Source organism: Phycodurus eques, chromosome 18, assembly GCF_024500275.1.
Source record: "Phycodurus eques isolate BA_2022a chromosome 18, UOR_Pequ_1.1, whole genome shotgun sequence".
Classification (NCBI taxonomy): Eukaryota; Metazoa; Chordata; class Actinopteri; order Syngnathiformes; family Syngnathidae; genus Phycodurus; species Phycodurus eques.
Genome location: NC_084542.1, coordinates 5447357 through 5464652, shown reverse-complemented (window position 1 = coordinate 5464652; position 17296 = coordinate 5447357). Strand labels below are relative to the sequence as shown.

Genomic DNA, 17296 nt, shown 5'->3' with positions numbered 1-17296 from the left:
TTTCAGGAGACCAGTAACAAATAGTTGCTTTGCCCATTGAAAATCACTATCAAGAATCCGCAATAGTAAATTTCCGCATGGTAAGAGTTTCAATTCTGAATCAAAACTTCTGGTATCAGAATTAGTACTGTGGTACTAGTTTCAGGTCAAAGACAATCAGTTCCTGTATTTGGAACCTCCTTCACCCCCGTCTAAATGTTTGAACATTGAGAGTAACATTGAGCATTCTTAACTGTCAGACAAATGTAAAAAAGATAACCACTGTATAAAGTAAGATGTAAAAACAATAAAACACTCAAGCATTACTAAGCCTACAGAAGAATCCAACCACAGTCTGGCGGTTAACTCGCCTGACATCCGGTCAATGCCCACTGAGTGACGGTGTGAATGTGAGTGTGAAAGGTTGTCTGTCACTATACAGCACGTGCCCTGTGATTGACTGGCAGCCTGTGCCGGGTGTCGTTCACATTTCGCCCAAAGTCAGTTGGGATAGGCTTGAGCTCCCCGTGACCCCTGGACACAATATTGTGTATAGAATATGGATGGATGGACTACAGGGGAGTTCAGATGTAAAAATACTTGTAACATATGAATAACTTAACGTGTTAATTTAACAATCATAAATTAACAATTAAATAAAATCTATTTCATGTACAGTGTTCCCTCACTGTATCACGGTTCACCTATTGTGGATTCAGTGGATTGCAGATTTTTTTCATATTCATATCGCATATAATTCACCATATCGCAGGATTTTGAGCGTATGTAATTTTTTTTGTGGTAAAATAAAAGCTTCCTATCCCAAGACATTAAAACTACAAAAACAAAACAAAATCATTAAAACACATGACAAGGAATAAAATGTACATAGTGTACAGTAGTACTGTGCATTACTGTATGTTTAAGGGTTTAAAAGCAGGTTAAGAATATAGAACATATTTATCAGAGTATAGTAAAGGTTAATAGGAGTGTGGGGAAGATTAATAAGATTCTTGAGTGTTGGGTGGGGGGGGCATTGGGTCCCTGCACAACCGCCCCGGGGTCCCTCGGTGAGGGGCGCGTCCCGTCCGCAAGGCTGCTCTCGGTGGACCCCTGGGCCTGATCCCCCCCTAGATTGATTGGGTGGGGTCCTCAGCCGCCACGGTGCAGTGACAGCAATTACAGGACACTTCTGTCAGTCTTTGTGCATGTAAAACGGTATCAATTCACTTGCATGTGTCCGCAGGCACACACCCCTTACTGCAACAAATATGCATGAATATGCAAATCGCTTGTGTATCCCTTCACTTATACTCTCGTCCTGTACAATTTTATATTTTACATAATTAATGCCACCACACTTCAGTTGTACAGCCGGGTTCACGACCATGGTCCTGCATGCTTCTTCTCCTGTCCTTGTCCTGTTCTATCTTGTTCTGTCCTTCCCTCACAGGGTGTAGCACTACAGCCCCATGCAACACTCATATTTAACATTTCATTGTTGTAGATAATGTAATGATTTAGTTCACTCATCCTGTTTACAATTAGTGCTTTGTCTTTTGTCTTTGTTTCTTTCTCTCTTCTAGAAACTTTGTTCTGTTTGACTGATCAAGTCTGATTCTCAATAAACCTCAATTATAATACCACAGCGGAAGCTTAAAAACTCCACTGTGACACAGTGAAACTGTTTCAACATAAAAGGGATACAGATTTTCCATTTTGCTTGACCTAACAGCCGAACAGGACAAAAAAAAAAAGATAATTTTATCTATGTTGGAAAAAAAATTAACTTCTACAAAACATTTTTCGTCTACACGTTGCGTGCAGTATGGACAGCAAAATTAATGTCAGTGTCATGGAGTGACAGGTTTATCAGGGACAGATTGCTCATGAAGTATATCTTCGTCACTATTCAGGGTAGCAGCATTATACAGTATCACACTTGCTGATTAGTGGATGTTTGAAGCACACAATTTACTGGTAAAGGTTTACCTATTCAATTACTGAATGCATTATCAACGACCCTGATTCTCAAAAACATTTTGGTGGGACATGTCACAGAGTGACATTTTATGAAGAAAACATTATTTCTAAGCTGCGTAGCTGCCTGTGAATTGTTTTGGGGAAAACCTTTATGCGGTGTGGGAAGTACTATAAAGTATGAATATCGCATTAAATGCTATATTAACTAAGGTATGTTTTATTTCATTAGAGGACACTGGTGGCTAAAAGAAATATAGAAACCTTAATGTGCTCACGCAAACAAAATCACTTGTGTTATAACATTGCATCTTAAAGTCCACTAAATGTTGCATCATCCTTTAAGTATGCAGCAAACTTTATTCAAGCACTGTGACTAATGTCATCTCAACAAAAGGAGTCCTGGCTAATTATAAACCCCTTAAGAAGGTAATCTGATATTGTCATGGTCATGGCAATGACGGATGCTCTACTATCAGCTAGTATGCCATGAAATGATTTTGAAGGCTAAACTATGTATTAGTCCTTTAATGGCACCTAGTAAAGTATAACTTTGTTTTACAAAAAGGTCGAGCATGCATTTAGAGAAGCTGCAACTAGATGCTTATGAAGAAAGAAATGGTCAACGTACTGAATGCTTATAGTGAATTCCAAGCCTGTGAAAACAACACCCCTCGGCGAGGGGATTCCATGTTCTTGACTAGAGCCATGTGGCTGCATATGGACATGAATCCACCTCTCATATTCTTCCTCTGTCCGCATCTAACCTCGTCGCAATACTGTTTGCCTCCTCTTTTTGGATGTTAACTTAGAGATGCATGCGTTTACCCTTCTCTTACACAATCAGCATCAAAGGTACACACCCACACAGGCCTGCAGCGCAGCACGTTTCATGCATGCACACAGAAAAGCCCCACTGTTGGAGTAAACACGTCCCAATGAGCCCCCACTTCTGGATACTGGAAGAATGGACAGCGCCCATGGCCGGGCTTGCCGCATCCATCAGGACCGGATTCAGCACAGGACGACGTCCCTCAGAACCATCAAGAATGTTCCAAATAGATAGGATGAAACAAGGAAAGCCTTTCTCTCTGCCACTGTGTGTGGTGGGGGTGGGTGCGTGTTTGAGGGAGGTTTTCTTGTCAGGACCTCGTTGCAACAACAGACTGAAGGAATGCTCTGGAGAGATGCTGCATCGCGGGTAGAGATAGACAGCTCTGTTGCATGCTGTCTTTGATGGCTTGATGGGGATTTTCCTCTCTCTCTCAGTCACTCGCTTGTTCGCTCTGTTTCTCTTGCAGCAGCAGATGCCGACAAGGCCGGCAAGCTGTGATCAAGCTGTGCCTCCGTCCTCCCCACTCTCTCCCATCAGCTGGACGGCTTCAACAGCAGGGTGCCCCAGATTCAAAGACCACCTCCCCCCTCCCATCCTTTTCAAACACCTGCAGCCTCTCCAATCTGGAGCCTTGCTGACACCTGGTGGTCAAAAGTCGCAGTGCAACTAGAGCACGAGATTCAGTTGGGAGGTAAGATTTTAAATCCCTATATTTTATAAATTTGACACACCACAGGGAAGTGTTGTGAAAAAGCCTGCCAAATGAAGGAATATATATATATATATATATATATATATATATATATATAGTATATAGTCTGGTCGGATGAGAGCAAAATTGAACTCTGGATGCCATAATACACATCACGTTTGGAGGAGAAATGGTACAACCTAAAAACACCGTACCAACAGTGAAGTTCAGAGGTGGAAAATGATGGTGTGGGCTGATTTTCAGCAAATGGTACTGGTAAACTTTACATCATTGAAGGAAGGATGAATGGATAAATGCATCGAGACATTCTTCACAAAAAAAGAAACAAATAAAGCTGCTAGAATGGCCCAGCCAATCTATGGAAAGAACTGAAACGCAAGCGCTATTTATCTATATATATATATATATATATATATATATATATATCCCAACTTCATTGAAATTGGGGTTGTAAATAAAAACGGAATAAAATGATTTATTCCGTTTTTCCATCCAATATCTGAGCTGCTTATCCTCACAAGGGTCGCGGGAGCGCTGGAGCCTATCCCAGCTATCATCGGGCAGGAGGCGGGGTACACCCTGAACTAGTTGCCAGCCAATCGCAGGGCACATAGAAACAGAGACCCATTCGCACTCACATTCACACTTATGGGAAATTTAGAGTCTTCAATTAACCTACCATGCATGTTTTTGGGATGTGGGAGGAAACCGGAGTGCCCGGAGAAAACCCACGCAGGCACGGGGAGAACATACAAACTCCACACAGTCGGGGCCGGGGATTGAACCCGGGTCCTCAGAACTGTGAGGCTGACGCTCTAACCAGTCGTCCGCCGTGCCCCAATTTGCAAATTATGTTCAACCTATGTTTAATTAAATACACTACAAAGACATTTAATGTTCAAACTGATAAACTTGGTTGTTTTTAGCAAATAATCATAATAACTTGGAATTTTATAGCTGCAACACATTCAAAAAGAAAGCTGGGACATGTGGCAAAAAAGACTGAGAAAGTTGAGGAATACTCATCAAACACGTGTTTGGAACACCCCACAGGTGAACAGGCTAATTGGGAACAGGTGGGTGCAATAATTGGGTCCAAAAAGGAGCTTCCCTGAATTGCTCATTCACAAGCAAAGATGGGGCGAGGTTCACCTCTTTATGAACAAGTGCGTGAGAAAACAGAAAACAGGAACAGTTGAAAGGCAATGTTCCTCAATGTACAATTGCAAGGAATTTTAGGATTTAATCATCTACGGTCCATATCATCATCAAAAGGTTCGGAGAATCTGGAGAAATCACTGCATGTAAGCGACAAGGCCGAAAACCAACATTGAATGCCCGTGACCTTCGATCCCTCAGGCGGCACACGTGTAAATGATATTACCACATGGTCTCAGGAACACTTCAGAAAACCAATGTCAGTAAATACAGTTTGGCGCTACATCCGTAAGTCCAACTTGAAACTCTACTATGCAAAGCAAAAGCCATTTATCAACAACACCCAGAAACGCCGCCGGCTTCTCTGGGCCCGAGCTCATCTAAGATGCACTGATGCAAAGTGGAAAAGTGTTCTGTGGTCCGACAAGTCCACATTTCAAGTTGTTTTTGGAAATTGTGGACGTCGTTTCCTCCGGGCCAAAGAGGAAAAGAACCATCCAGACCCTTATGGACGCAAAGTTAGAAAGCCAGCAACTGTGATGGTATGGGACTGTGTTAGTGCCAATGGCACGGGTAACTTACAATCTGTGAAGGCACAATTAATACTGAAAGGTACATACAGGTTTTGGAGAAACATATGCTGCCATCCAAGCAACGTCTTTTTCATGGACGCCCCTGCTTATTTCGGCAAGACAATGCCAAACCACATTCTGCACGTGTTACAACAGAATGGCTTCGTAGTAAAAGAGTGCGGGTACTAGAGTGGCGTGCTTGCAGTCCAGACCTGTCTCCCATAGAAAATGTGTGACGCATTATGAAGCGTAAAATACGACAACAGAGACCCCGGACTGTTGAACAGCTGAAGATGCAAGCAATGGGAAAGAATTCCACCTACAAAGCTTCAACAATTAGTGTCCTCAGTTCCCAAATGTTTATTGAATGTTGTTAAAAGAAAAGGTGTTGTAACACAGTGGTAAACCTGACCCTGTCCCATCTTTTTTGGAATGTGTTGCAGCCATAAAATTCTAAGTCAATGATTATTTGCTAAAAACAATAAAGTTGATCAGTTTGAACATTAAATATCTTGTTCAATTCAATTAAATATAGGTTGAACATGATTTGCAAATCATTGAATTCTGTTTTTAATGTTTAACACAATGTCCCAACTTCATTCGCATTGGGGTTGTATATATCACCCATCAGTGCATCTATTTTAAATTTACTTTAAGCACCAACCCCCCAAAACCCCCATTCTTGAGTGGATTTTGAAAGTTGTTCATTAAAAGACATTTATTGTATTTATTGTTTTAAAATATGAGATTTGAGAATAGGCAAGAGAGGGCCTGACCAATGAGATTGATGGCCAGGCCCTCAATGTTTATGATGGAATGATTAAAACGTGCATGTGTCTATACAAAGCTCAACGTAGTGCTATGGGCAGAGCGTGAGCAGGAAAATAAAATGATCAGAACTGGTGAAGGATTCCACTGCACACGGACCAAATGTATTGTTCCACTATCCAAGTAAAAAAATATATATTTCCTGATTCTTGGAATCTTTTTCCTCTCACAAAGGCATTCTTCGGAATGGGTGTGGGGGAGTAATGGGAGACGGTGTGTAGGTTGCGACCAGAAGGTTGGTTACAAAGAGTCAACTCTCTTTAAATGATAGCAGCAAAATCTTTAATCAGCTGCAACATGCATTGCACTATGGCAAGTAGTATGCAATTCTAAAATAGTATCTTTTTGTAGTGTCTTTTTTTAGATTTTATATATGTATGCAAATGTGTGTGCCTGTGTGTGTGTGTTAAATAAATGGTTTAATCAATGCAGCCTGACCAGTTAAAGCCTGGATAGAGCCTCAAAATTTCAACCCTGGTCACCATCAGGCACATGAATGGAGCATCACAGTGACGTAAACCCAAAACACAGTCTTCCAAATACAGGGAACGCCCTGAAAAACGACTTTTACCGCTTGCTATGCTCAGTGCCATAATTCAGTGCTACAAAGACAACAAAACAAAATCATAACCTAAAAACATTTCCAACTGTGTTTCCCCAAAAACAAAACATCTTGTTGCATAATGTTTAGGTTCATCATACTGCATTCAACCTGTGCAACTTTTGTCACATACTCAACATGAACTCAAAGCAGGGATCTTCATATAGGTTGAACAGGCTTGTGTGGAATAGCCATCCATGCTGGTAGCAGGATCACGAACTGACCCCTTTTGACCCACTTCCAGTCCTTTCAGAATGCTACCACATTCCACAGTATGGCCTGCTGTGTAGTTATGGATGTTGTTTTTCAGCCAATGCTTTGTCTCGTCTCAGAAAGGCACACGATTGAGCTCCATGGGTCACAGTCAAAGACCACTGCTCTTTACCTGCCTTTGTTTTTAACAGTGCTTTGCATTGATCCCCCTTTTTTTTTTTTTTTTTAGAGAAGGGTTAGACATTGTCCTTTTATATCAACATAGGCACACATTTACATAGATCATGGATATTGAGATGTCTCATTAAGGACCCCAAAAAAAAAACAGAGGGAGTGACGTGAGGTGTAACGTATTTTAAGGACGTATGCAACAACATAAAAGGACGCGTGTTGAAATCTCTGGACGGTTTTCTGTTCTTGTGTTTTCACGAGTGTTTGATGGTGTATTTGCCTTTCTGCAGCTGGGAGATGTACAGCTTGGACTTGGTGCCGTCCAGTCGTTTGAACCACACCTCATCATTGTTGATGGTGGTGATGATGGCACTGTGTGGAAAAGACAAAATAGCGTGAGAGAAATATCACTTGGGTGTACACATTTCCGCTGCCCCAGAATTTAGTGGTCCGACAATTGGCATTGTGTTTGGTGATAACACTGGCATGTATCTGCTTGTGCTTAGCCATGGCAACCCATGTCATGAAACTCCTGGCATAGTGTTTTTGTCACCTCACTCTCTTTTAAGCCCTTTCTGTAGTTCCTTAATGCTTTCCCTTTGCAATATTAACATCTATTTTTCACAGTGATATATCATGGAAGGAACAAATTTGTTTAATTATGGATTTAATTTGTTGCAATGGAACTGAGTGAGCTCTTTGACCCATTCTTTCACAAAGACATTATGCATGGCTACGTCTGGAACAATAGAACTGACAGAAACTGATTCGGAGGTGTGACCAAATAATTTAGCCTATGTAAAATAGATCACAGTAAGCTCGGTGAGAAAACCTTGATGGATGTGTTAGACTGAGACAAAAGCCCATGTAGTAAGATCACAACAGAAGTTAACTGTGACCGACATCACAGTATATTTGTTTGTAATACGTTGTTCTGGAACACTGTGAAGACTATTATTTTGTTGTTGGAGCTGAAGTGAACTCATCTTGCATTCTGACACTTGATGGTAACAGGGACAGGCTGTGACTGCTGGTGACACAGATGCTGTAAACAGCCAGAGGCGAGTGAAAAGGTACAGTCGGGCAAAAAAGTATTTAGTCAGCCAGCAATTGTGCGAGTACTCCCACTTAAAAAGATGAGAGAGGCCTCTAATTGTCATCATAGCTCTTCCTCAACTATGAAAGACAAAATGAGAAAAGAAAATCCAGAAAATCACATTGTCTGATTTTTAAAGAATTCATTAGCAAATGATGGTGGAAAATAAGTATTTTGTTTGGGATCATTGTCATGCTGAAAGACCCAGCCACGTTTCATCTTCCATGCCCTTGCTGATGGAAATAGGTTTTCACTCAAAATCTCATGACCCATGGCCCCATTCATTCTTTCCTTTACACGGATCAGTCGTCCTGGTCTCTTTGCAGAAAAACAGCCCCAAAGCATGATGTTTCCACCCCCATGCTTCACAGTAGGTATGGTGTTCTTTGGACACAACTCAACATTCTTTCTCCTCCAAACACGACAAGTTGAGTGTTTACCAAAACGTTATATTTTGGCTTCATCTGACCGTATGACATTCTCCCAATCCTCTTCTGGATCATCCAAATGCTCCCTTGCAAACTTCAGACAGGCCTGGACATGTATTGGCTTAAGCAGGGGGACACACACATCTGGCAGTACAGGATTTGAGTCCATGACGGTGTAATGTGTTCCTGATGGTAGCCTTTGTTACTTTGGTCCCAGCTCTCTGCAGGTCAATCACTAGGTCCCTTGTGTGGTTCTGGGATTTTTGCTCACCGTTCTTGTGATCATTTTGACCCCAAGGGGTTAGATTTTGCGTGGAGCCCCAGATCGAGGGAGATTATCAGTGGTCTTGTGTGTCTTCCATTTTCTAATAATTGCTCCCACCGTTGATTTCTTCACACCAAGCTGCTTATTTATTGCAGATTCAGTCTTCCCAGCCTGGTGCAGGTCTACAATTTTGTTTTTGGTGTCCTTTGACAGCTCTTTGGTCTTGGCCATAGTGAAGTTTGGAGTGTGACTGTTTGAGGTTGTGGACAGGTGTCTTTTATACTGATGAGTTCAAACTTGTGCCATGAATTAAGGTAACAAGTGGAGGACAGTGGAGCCTAAAGAAGTTACAGGTTTGTGAGAGCCGGAAATTTTGCTTGTTTGTAGGTGACCAAATACTTTTTTCCACCATAATTTGCTAATGAATTCTTTAAAAATCAGACAATGTGATTTTCTGTATTTTCTCTTCTCATTTTGTCTCTCATAGGTGAGCTATACCTACGATGAAAATTATAGACCTCTCTCATCTTTTTAAGTGGGAGAACCTGCACAATGGGTGGCTGACTAAATACTTTTTTGCCCCACTGTAGTTTGCTCCTCCAATGTTGTCGAACATCCTGTTTTTGCAATAAAAAGTATTATTTTGGCATGAGGACAAAAAGGAACTATATTTACGTCAGCTAAGGAGATAGATACATCCATCCATCCATTTTCCGTACTGCTTATTCTCACTAGGGTCGCGGGTGTGCCGGCATGAACATGCAAACTCCACATAGGCGAGGCCGGATTTGAACAAGGGTCCGTCGTTCACCGTGCCGCTAAGGAGATACACTTAAATACAAAGAGTGCTTTGCCGCCATCTTTGGACATTGATAAGCAATTATGTTCACTGTTCGCGGAAGGTCTCCGGCCACATTTCAAGTGAATAGAGGTGGTTCATTCAGTGTGCCATAATACAAACACTTTCTTTTGAAGACCTTTCCGTTTGTGCTTTGAATTCATCACCCATCTGTGAGTAAATTGTTGAAATGCTAGTTGGTCCACAAACTACAGCCTGTCTGGTGCATAGAGTAGTGGTATGGGTAGGTCCAGTCCTGAAACACTTGGAAATTCCTGAAAATACTGTTTTAGTTTTTTCTTGTTGTTTTCAATTTGTTAATAATCATAATAATAATACTATAGTTGTATATGATTTTCTTTCATTATTGTAAAGCAGAACATTCTAATCTCTGCTCACTTAACATTTAATAACAATTCATCCATTTTCTTCACCACTTGTGTTGATTAGGATCGTGGGTGAGCTGGATCCTAATTTTGACTTTGGTTGAGAGGCTGGGTACACCTGGGCAGGTCACCAGCCAGTCGCAGAGCACGTAGACCAACAATCACACATTTATGAACAATTTAGTTTTCAATTAAGGTAACATGCATGGTTGTGGAATGTGGGAGGAAGCCGGAGTACCCAGTGAAAACCCACGCAAGCAATAAAAACGTGCAAATTCCACCCAGGAAGGCTAGACAGAGTCGAGACTCGAACCCCAAACCTTAAAACTGTGGTTTGTGTGACCAAATGTTTTTTTGTTGTTGTTGTTGTTCATTAAATCAGAACCTGAAGCAACCGCTTCCATTTGTATATTGCATAACCCAAAATGTGGTGAAGTACGTGAAGAACCTATCCTCCCGCACACAAACCTGGTGGGAAACTCATCTTTCCTGTTGATACAGATGGTCTGGCCCCTGCAGTACCACTGGCTGTCATAGAAAAGCCGTCCATCTTCAGACCGTGCAACATGGTGGTGTCGTTCTGTTTTCGCTGAGGGAGTTTGGAGGGAAAAGAGATGAGGGAAAACATGAATAACGTGAGGCTTAGAAAAATACATTACAGTATATGGTCTTGTGCAATCCTAACCATCAGCCTTCCCTCTATGCGGCCCGAGAGACGCCATCGCCTGAGAAGAGACAACACATCACGTATCTTGACAGACACTTCCAACTCATCATTTTCAAAATATTACCTTTCTTATTGCAGTCCAGTCTTCTAGAATATCCAGATCTTGCAGCATGTAAACAATATAAGGCCGTGCAAGAGCAGTTAAAGAAAAGGGTGAGGCAACATGCCGACAGACGAGGTGCTGCAGTGAATTGCGGGACGATGGAAAAGGATATCAGAAACAACGACAGGCTTCTTCTTCTTGATGGGGCAGAACGGGTCTTTCTTCTTATTTTTCCGGGAATGCAACCCATCATTCCACAACTCTGAAAAACCAAAGAGGACGGCTGAGACAGGGGCTGCTGCATTACACCGAGTTACCTGTGTCAGCTGGTATTAGAATATTCTCCAGCAAAATTCACCTTCTATTTACACACTTGTTTTCATTTATTCCGGACTAAGACTCTTTATCACAGATACACCATAGAGACAAAATATTGAATCGATTGATTAAGCTATCAGTGGTTGGACTCTTTAGTTGCACGTAAATCAGATTACTTTCATCCTAGCAAGACATCTTGGAAAAAGCTTCAAACTTTGTAGGAAAACTACTGGGAAGACTCGTTCATGTTCCCAGGGGCACAAAGCAGGGTCCATGAAGGAATGAGGTTTGGTATGGAAGAAGGTTAAGAGCCCGGACCTCAACCCCCTGAAAACCTTTGGAATCAACTAGAGCAGAAATTGTGAACCACGCCTCCATGTCCAACAACAAAATCTTCACAAATTATTCTTCTGGAAGAAGAAGAATAAATAATAATAATAATAAACTCAACAAAAAACATTCACATTTTTACCATTTTAAGTTTATCCTGGTGAAAATGGCTATGCGTCCCAATACTTAGTTGTTTTCATATAATGTCAGTGTTGGGAAAGTTACTTTTCTACACTAACTAGTTCAACGTTCAGGTCACCGTTCCAAAAATGAACTCGTTCATTTTATAGTTCATAAATTATGGAACTAAATTCACCATTCCAAAATTGAATTAGTTCATAGCTCTTTTTTGGTTTCTCTCAATATGTTGCTGACGGGCTATTCCCCTTAAAATACTGGCATTTCATTTTCCCAGTGTTGCTACCCATTCAGTCTACACTAGTAGTCAGCTGCAGCTTTCACCCTTCAATCTCAAAAAACATGAGGAAAAACCTGTTGCTTGAATGGCGTTTTTTCAAATGAGGAATTAAAACAAAAACAGGACTTTTGTCCTTATGTGCAAACAAAAACATGTAACACTGTATAACAAACCATCGAGAAAATAAAATTGATAACTTTGCATTCCTTCCAGCCGACTATATTCACGAAATATTTTATCTATTCTTATATTACAAAGCAAAATAAATTCCCATTTACGCAGTGTCCCTGAACGCAACTCGCGTTCTCACGCAGCTGCGACGTGCCTGCATTGAATGACGTCCGTGGCTGCACCGCATACACCTTTTATCCGCCGCTAACATATGAAGGCTCGTATATAGTGTGTTCAGACAGGGTTTTCCTGCAAGTCCCTAACAAATCCTGGCACCCTTGAATGAAAATGAACTTTCATTCGAAAACTGTTCTTTGATGCCAGAATGAGCATGTTCACAATTACATTCATCGGGCAGAAATGAACTACAGTAAGTTCAGTTCACATTCGCACAAAATGTGAACTAGTTCATGAACTTTTGTTCACTGAACTCGTTCAGGTACAACATTGTACAATGTAGGTTTGTACTGAGCAACTCAAAGTGCAATTCCATCCATCCATCCATTTTCTGAGCCGCTTCTCCTCACTAAGGTCGCGGGCGTGCTGGAGCCTATCCCAGCTATCATCGGGCAGGAGGCGGGGTACACCCTGAACTGGGTGCCAGCCAATCGCAGGGCACATACAAACAAACAACCATTCACACTCACATTCACACCTATGGGCAATTTAGAGTCTTCAATTCATGCATGTTTTTGGGATGTGGGAGGAAACTGGAGTGCCCGGAGAAAACCCACGCAGGCACGGGGAGAACATGCAAACTCCACACAGGCGGGGCCGGGGATTGAACCCCGGTCCTCAGAACTGTGAGCCAGACGCTCTAACCAGTCGCTCCACCGTGCCGACCAAAGTGCAATTATTCCATACATTTTTTTCATGATCAGGTAGTGTTTGAAAACTTCAGGAAAGTGATTTAAGTATGATGGGTTGCAAGGTTTCCTAATGATGAGGACTATGTAAGTAATTACTTTTCATTGACTTAACAACTACTGAATAAACATGTTATAATAGTTAAGTGTCCTGACTGGTCACTCCTCGGTACCTGAAGTTATGTCGATACTGTGTCTATCTTCCTCCAGTCGTCTTATCTTCTCCTCCAGCTCGCTCTGCACGGTGTCAAACAGCAGCAGCTTCTCACTCTGGGAAAATAAATGGGTGACACATAGAAGGAATCATTCATATATTGCCACAGACACTGTGAGAAAAGGAAACCATTTATCCTGGATTGCAAAATTAAACAAATTGCCTCCTTTTATTTGATCTTTTTACCTCCCAATGCTGGCAGGCTGCCTGGATCTCGCAGTCATACTTGTTCTTCACCGACTCCAAACACAACTCTTTATAGATGCCTGCAACAAATTAAATCAGACATTTTGAATCAGGTGGATATAGAGAAATACTTCAAGATCTGTCCAGCTAAAAAAGGATGCAGAGCACATACTTTAAATAGGGTTGAAACCATTCGCAGTCTACTGATGAACCACAAGACATTTTGAACAGTGACTACCCTTTCGGATTTTACTACAATATGTAGCAACCCTTGAGAGTAGTACAGTAGTTGTTCTTTCAAACAAAGAAAGTAGATACAAACAGTCGAATAAAAAGATGAAAAACAACAAAAACAATTACATGAACAGAATCAAATTTTTTAAATATGCAGAATAAAGTAGTATGCAAAAAAAAAACTACCTAATGAAAGAAACTATCGTATTGGGTGTACTTTTTTTTCCAAAAGCAAACTTGCCATCTACTTTTTTTTTTTATTTATAGATACAAACTATATTTTTCTGTTTTTGTGAACTTTAACCAATTACAAATGTCCTTTTTTCTTCTTATGCTGCTTTCTGTATTTAGCAATATAATAGGTCACACATTTAATTAAACAAAGAGCAGAAAACGTTACAAACTTTATTTTATTCTTTCATGACTCCTTTTTATGGACAGGAGTCAATAACTATTCTGTACTGATAACCACACCAACGGGCCACAAAACCAAGTCCTGCATCATCTAATACGATCAAATAAATGCTGAATCCCCAAAAATTCTGCATTTACAAAAACGATGTTACTCAGTTTTGACTGGCCTTGGTAGTATTTTTGCATGCTCATACAGTGTATATAACACCTAACATGCTAGTTAATTTTGGGTTGATTTGTTTATGAATAAAACTCATTACTGGCATCAACGTCTCGATGTGTTGCAGATGACCAGCACACTGCGGGTTTGGGTGGGGAATAACCGCTACAAGGGTGAGGATGGAAATTGTTTGAGGAAGACGGTGGATAGTCAGTCTGGGTTGCAGCACAAAAATATGAAGTTCAATAAACTTGGATGGTGTTTGTGGGGAACTCTGGAAATGAATATTTGTTTCCCCAGGCCTAGCTAGCCAAGAGGGAGTAGGTTAGGCCACGTTAAGTGGGGCCATTTGTGTCCTGTCTGTCTGTTGTTTTTCCCCAATTTTGCCATGAGTCACCTAACTACCTATAACCACACTTGGCAAAGAGACAGTTACTGCTTGTCTCACAGGTTCTCATAGATTTTCTGTTCTTTCTGACCAAGAATCACGTATATTCTTTTAGACAAATTTGAACTGTACTGTAACTACAACAACAAGAGGTGTGACACACAAGTGAGCTTGCCGCTGCTAGCATGAGTCTACGAGGAGAAGGAACATTAATCCAGGAGGAAAAGTAAGCTTCACTTCTCCTGTCCTCTCTAGGGGGCCAGCGAAATTTGTTTTCCATGTTGTTTGTCAATACACATGCACACATGGCATGCACACACTCATAACCTTTTTCTTGCTGCTATTTGGCGCTTGGAGAGGAGTTGAAAAATAAAACCTTTGTGGTTGTAATTTGTAGCATTGTAGAACTTTACTGCATTATACTCAAAGCGGTTTCAATTGCAACTGATTGTTGTTTTTCCATCAATAAAACTTGCATCACACTAGGCTGAGAGGGTGTGTGTATCCGTGTACAGGGAACATTTTATTTTGTTTTGATACTAATGCTATTTTGAAAGCATTTTACCCCATTTATACTGTAATGACAAGGTTGATTTTGTATGTGCATGTGTGTGGGTGGTTTAACATGCATGAGCAAAAGTAGTATGCCCAAAATGGGACAGCTTGTGTTCTAATGTTAGCAACATTTTTATTTCCTGCACCTTGGAGGAAGAAGGGGATTTGCCCTGATAATGATTTGGGTTCAAATTGAATTTCAATATGAAAATTGTTAAAATTGTGTTGAATACTTTTAAGTCCTAATTGTAACAGCATACTGTATACCATATTTACACAAGCAGCAGGTTGCGAAGACAATACAATTACAGTTTTACTTTAAGACAATTAATATTGAACACATCTGAGATTACTGCGTTGGTGTGGGCCTCGACAACCATTCCATTTTTTTTACGTGACCTTGGAAAAATTAATTGCCCACTCCTGCTCTCAAAGCTACTGTGCATGTCAACAGGTGCATACCTGCCACTTTGGTTCTGATCTGCATGTTCTCCTGCAGGTTGGCTAAAGGTTCCAGATATTCCTGGGCACATCCAGCAATCACTTCCTGCAGCTTGACATCCACCTGGCTCAGACGTTCCTTATACAATCTACACAACGTTTGAAAGAAAAGTATCAGAATGTGACATTCAAATGATGGCTGTAAGATAATGTGCAACGGATGCAGTAAGGGTTAAAGCATAGATGATAGTTAAACCAGAAGCAGCTCGAACAATGTTGTGTGCACAATGCAAACGCACATAGGTGTTTCTAGCCCAATTTTGGGGGATGCTGAAACTCCCCTAAAAGGAATCCTACCACCCCTAAAATTTGAGAGATAAAAAAAAAACATTTTATTTTTTAACTGAATGTCATTTTGTAACAACCTAGGAAAGTGTAAAGCTAGAAAGTACTTGGTTGAAAGTACATTTTAACAATAACAACAAACTATCATCAGTACCAGTCCTCATTTTTGAAGCATTTAATTGTAGGTCACTGTTTATGTTAGGTAGCTGCACCACTGACCCCCAAATTAGGGTTACAATGTTTATTTTATGATTCCAATTTATTCCTCTTTTGCTGTGGCTCAACATTTAAATAACCTTGTTCTGATTTGACAGTTGAGTCACAGGCTTTCCCTAACCCCCCCCCAGAAATGTTAGAATAAAATTGTGTTAGCGTGTATAAAACAGTTCAATTTATTAGCAGTACCTTCCTCCCATTTCTGACACTGAGAGAGGAAACTTACTGCTCCTTCAAGTCTGTGAACTGTTTCTCCAGAGTGGTCATCTCGTCCAGGCACTCCATCCTCCTCCTCTCACAGTCTTCATCATCCATCTCTGTTCACATATGAAGAAGACATGGCAGGTTGGGCATAGGAATTCCGCCATTGTAACAATAGCAACATCTCACAGTGTATAAACAGATTTAGAACTCACGGACTACATGCTACATTGAGGCTATGACTGACACGATGGGATTGTGTGAATTTTAGGCCTCATTTCCTACCCGAGCTGTCTCCATCTTCAGACACGGACGTGCTAACCGTGTCCTCCTCGTCTGTGCTGCTTCCGTCTTGCTCCGGAAAATCCACCTCCATTTCCTCGTGGTTGCTTTCTTTCTTTTCCCGGGAGTGAACCGGCATTACGATTTACAACCGACGCACTGTAACGCCCCGGGCAAATCTTGTTGTTAGTTTTCACAGCGGTGTGAGGCTATGTTGTAGCTCAGACAGCTAACCGGTTAGCGATAACGCATCAAGACAGCTGGGAATGCAAACACGGCCCCAGTAGACCAATCAGAAGAGGTTTTACTCAGGCTGTCCAATCAAATGGTTGTATGCAAAACTAGCGCGTGTATTGGGATTTGTAGTTTAATGTACAGACATGGAAGTGAAGTCCCCTCAGTTCACAAATTCCAACCCCTTTTTACAAACAGTGTATATACAAAAGAAATGTATCCACACGTCAGGAAAAGGAAAACTCCCATACATATTTTAATAACAAATTTATTCAGAGATTATGAGATTAATACAAATTACCTTTGGCCACTACAATTACAAGAGGTGCTCAAAGTGGTGGCCATTACCTTCCAGACATTTAGAGTGTCGTGAAAAAGTAATGCCCCCCTTCTCAATTTTTTGTTTTTGGACAGTTTCCCCAGTTTAATGTTTCAGATCATCAAAAGTGTAAATATCAGACAAATATAACCCACGTGAAGTTAAAATGCTG

The 17296-nt window shown here is 41.0% G+C and overlaps 1 protein-coding gene and 1 long non-coding RNA gene across 2 annotated transcripts; one reads left to right on the top strand and one right to left on the bottom strand.

Annotated features, from left to right (window-relative positions):
- Positions 1-2858: 2858 nt before the first annotated feature.
- On the top strand, positions 2859-16448 carry LOC133417174 (uncharacterized). The gene is made up of 3 exons (XR_009770325.1): positions 2859-3160; positions 3261-3485; positions 15586-16448. It is a non-coding gene; the product is annotated as an uncharacterized LOC133417174 (long non-coding RNA).
- brms1lb (BRMS1 like transcriptional repressor b) lies at positions 6324-16842 on the bottom strand. Its single transcript, XM_061704720.1, has 10 exons — positions 16575-16842; positions 16315-16405; positions 15549-15676; positions 13336-13415; positions 13109-13205; positions 11005-11094; positions 10854-10918; positions 10748-10787; positions 10531-10651; positions 6324-7421 (listed from the first exon to the last, which is right to left on the bottom strand). The coding sequence occupies exons 1-10, from the start codon at positions 16708-16710 to the stop codon at positions 7304-7306; spliced, it is 966 nt and encodes a 321-aa protein (XP_061560704.1). The 5' UTR covers positions 16711-16842; the 3' UTR covers positions 6324-7303.
- Positions 16843-17296: the final 454 nt, after the last annotated feature.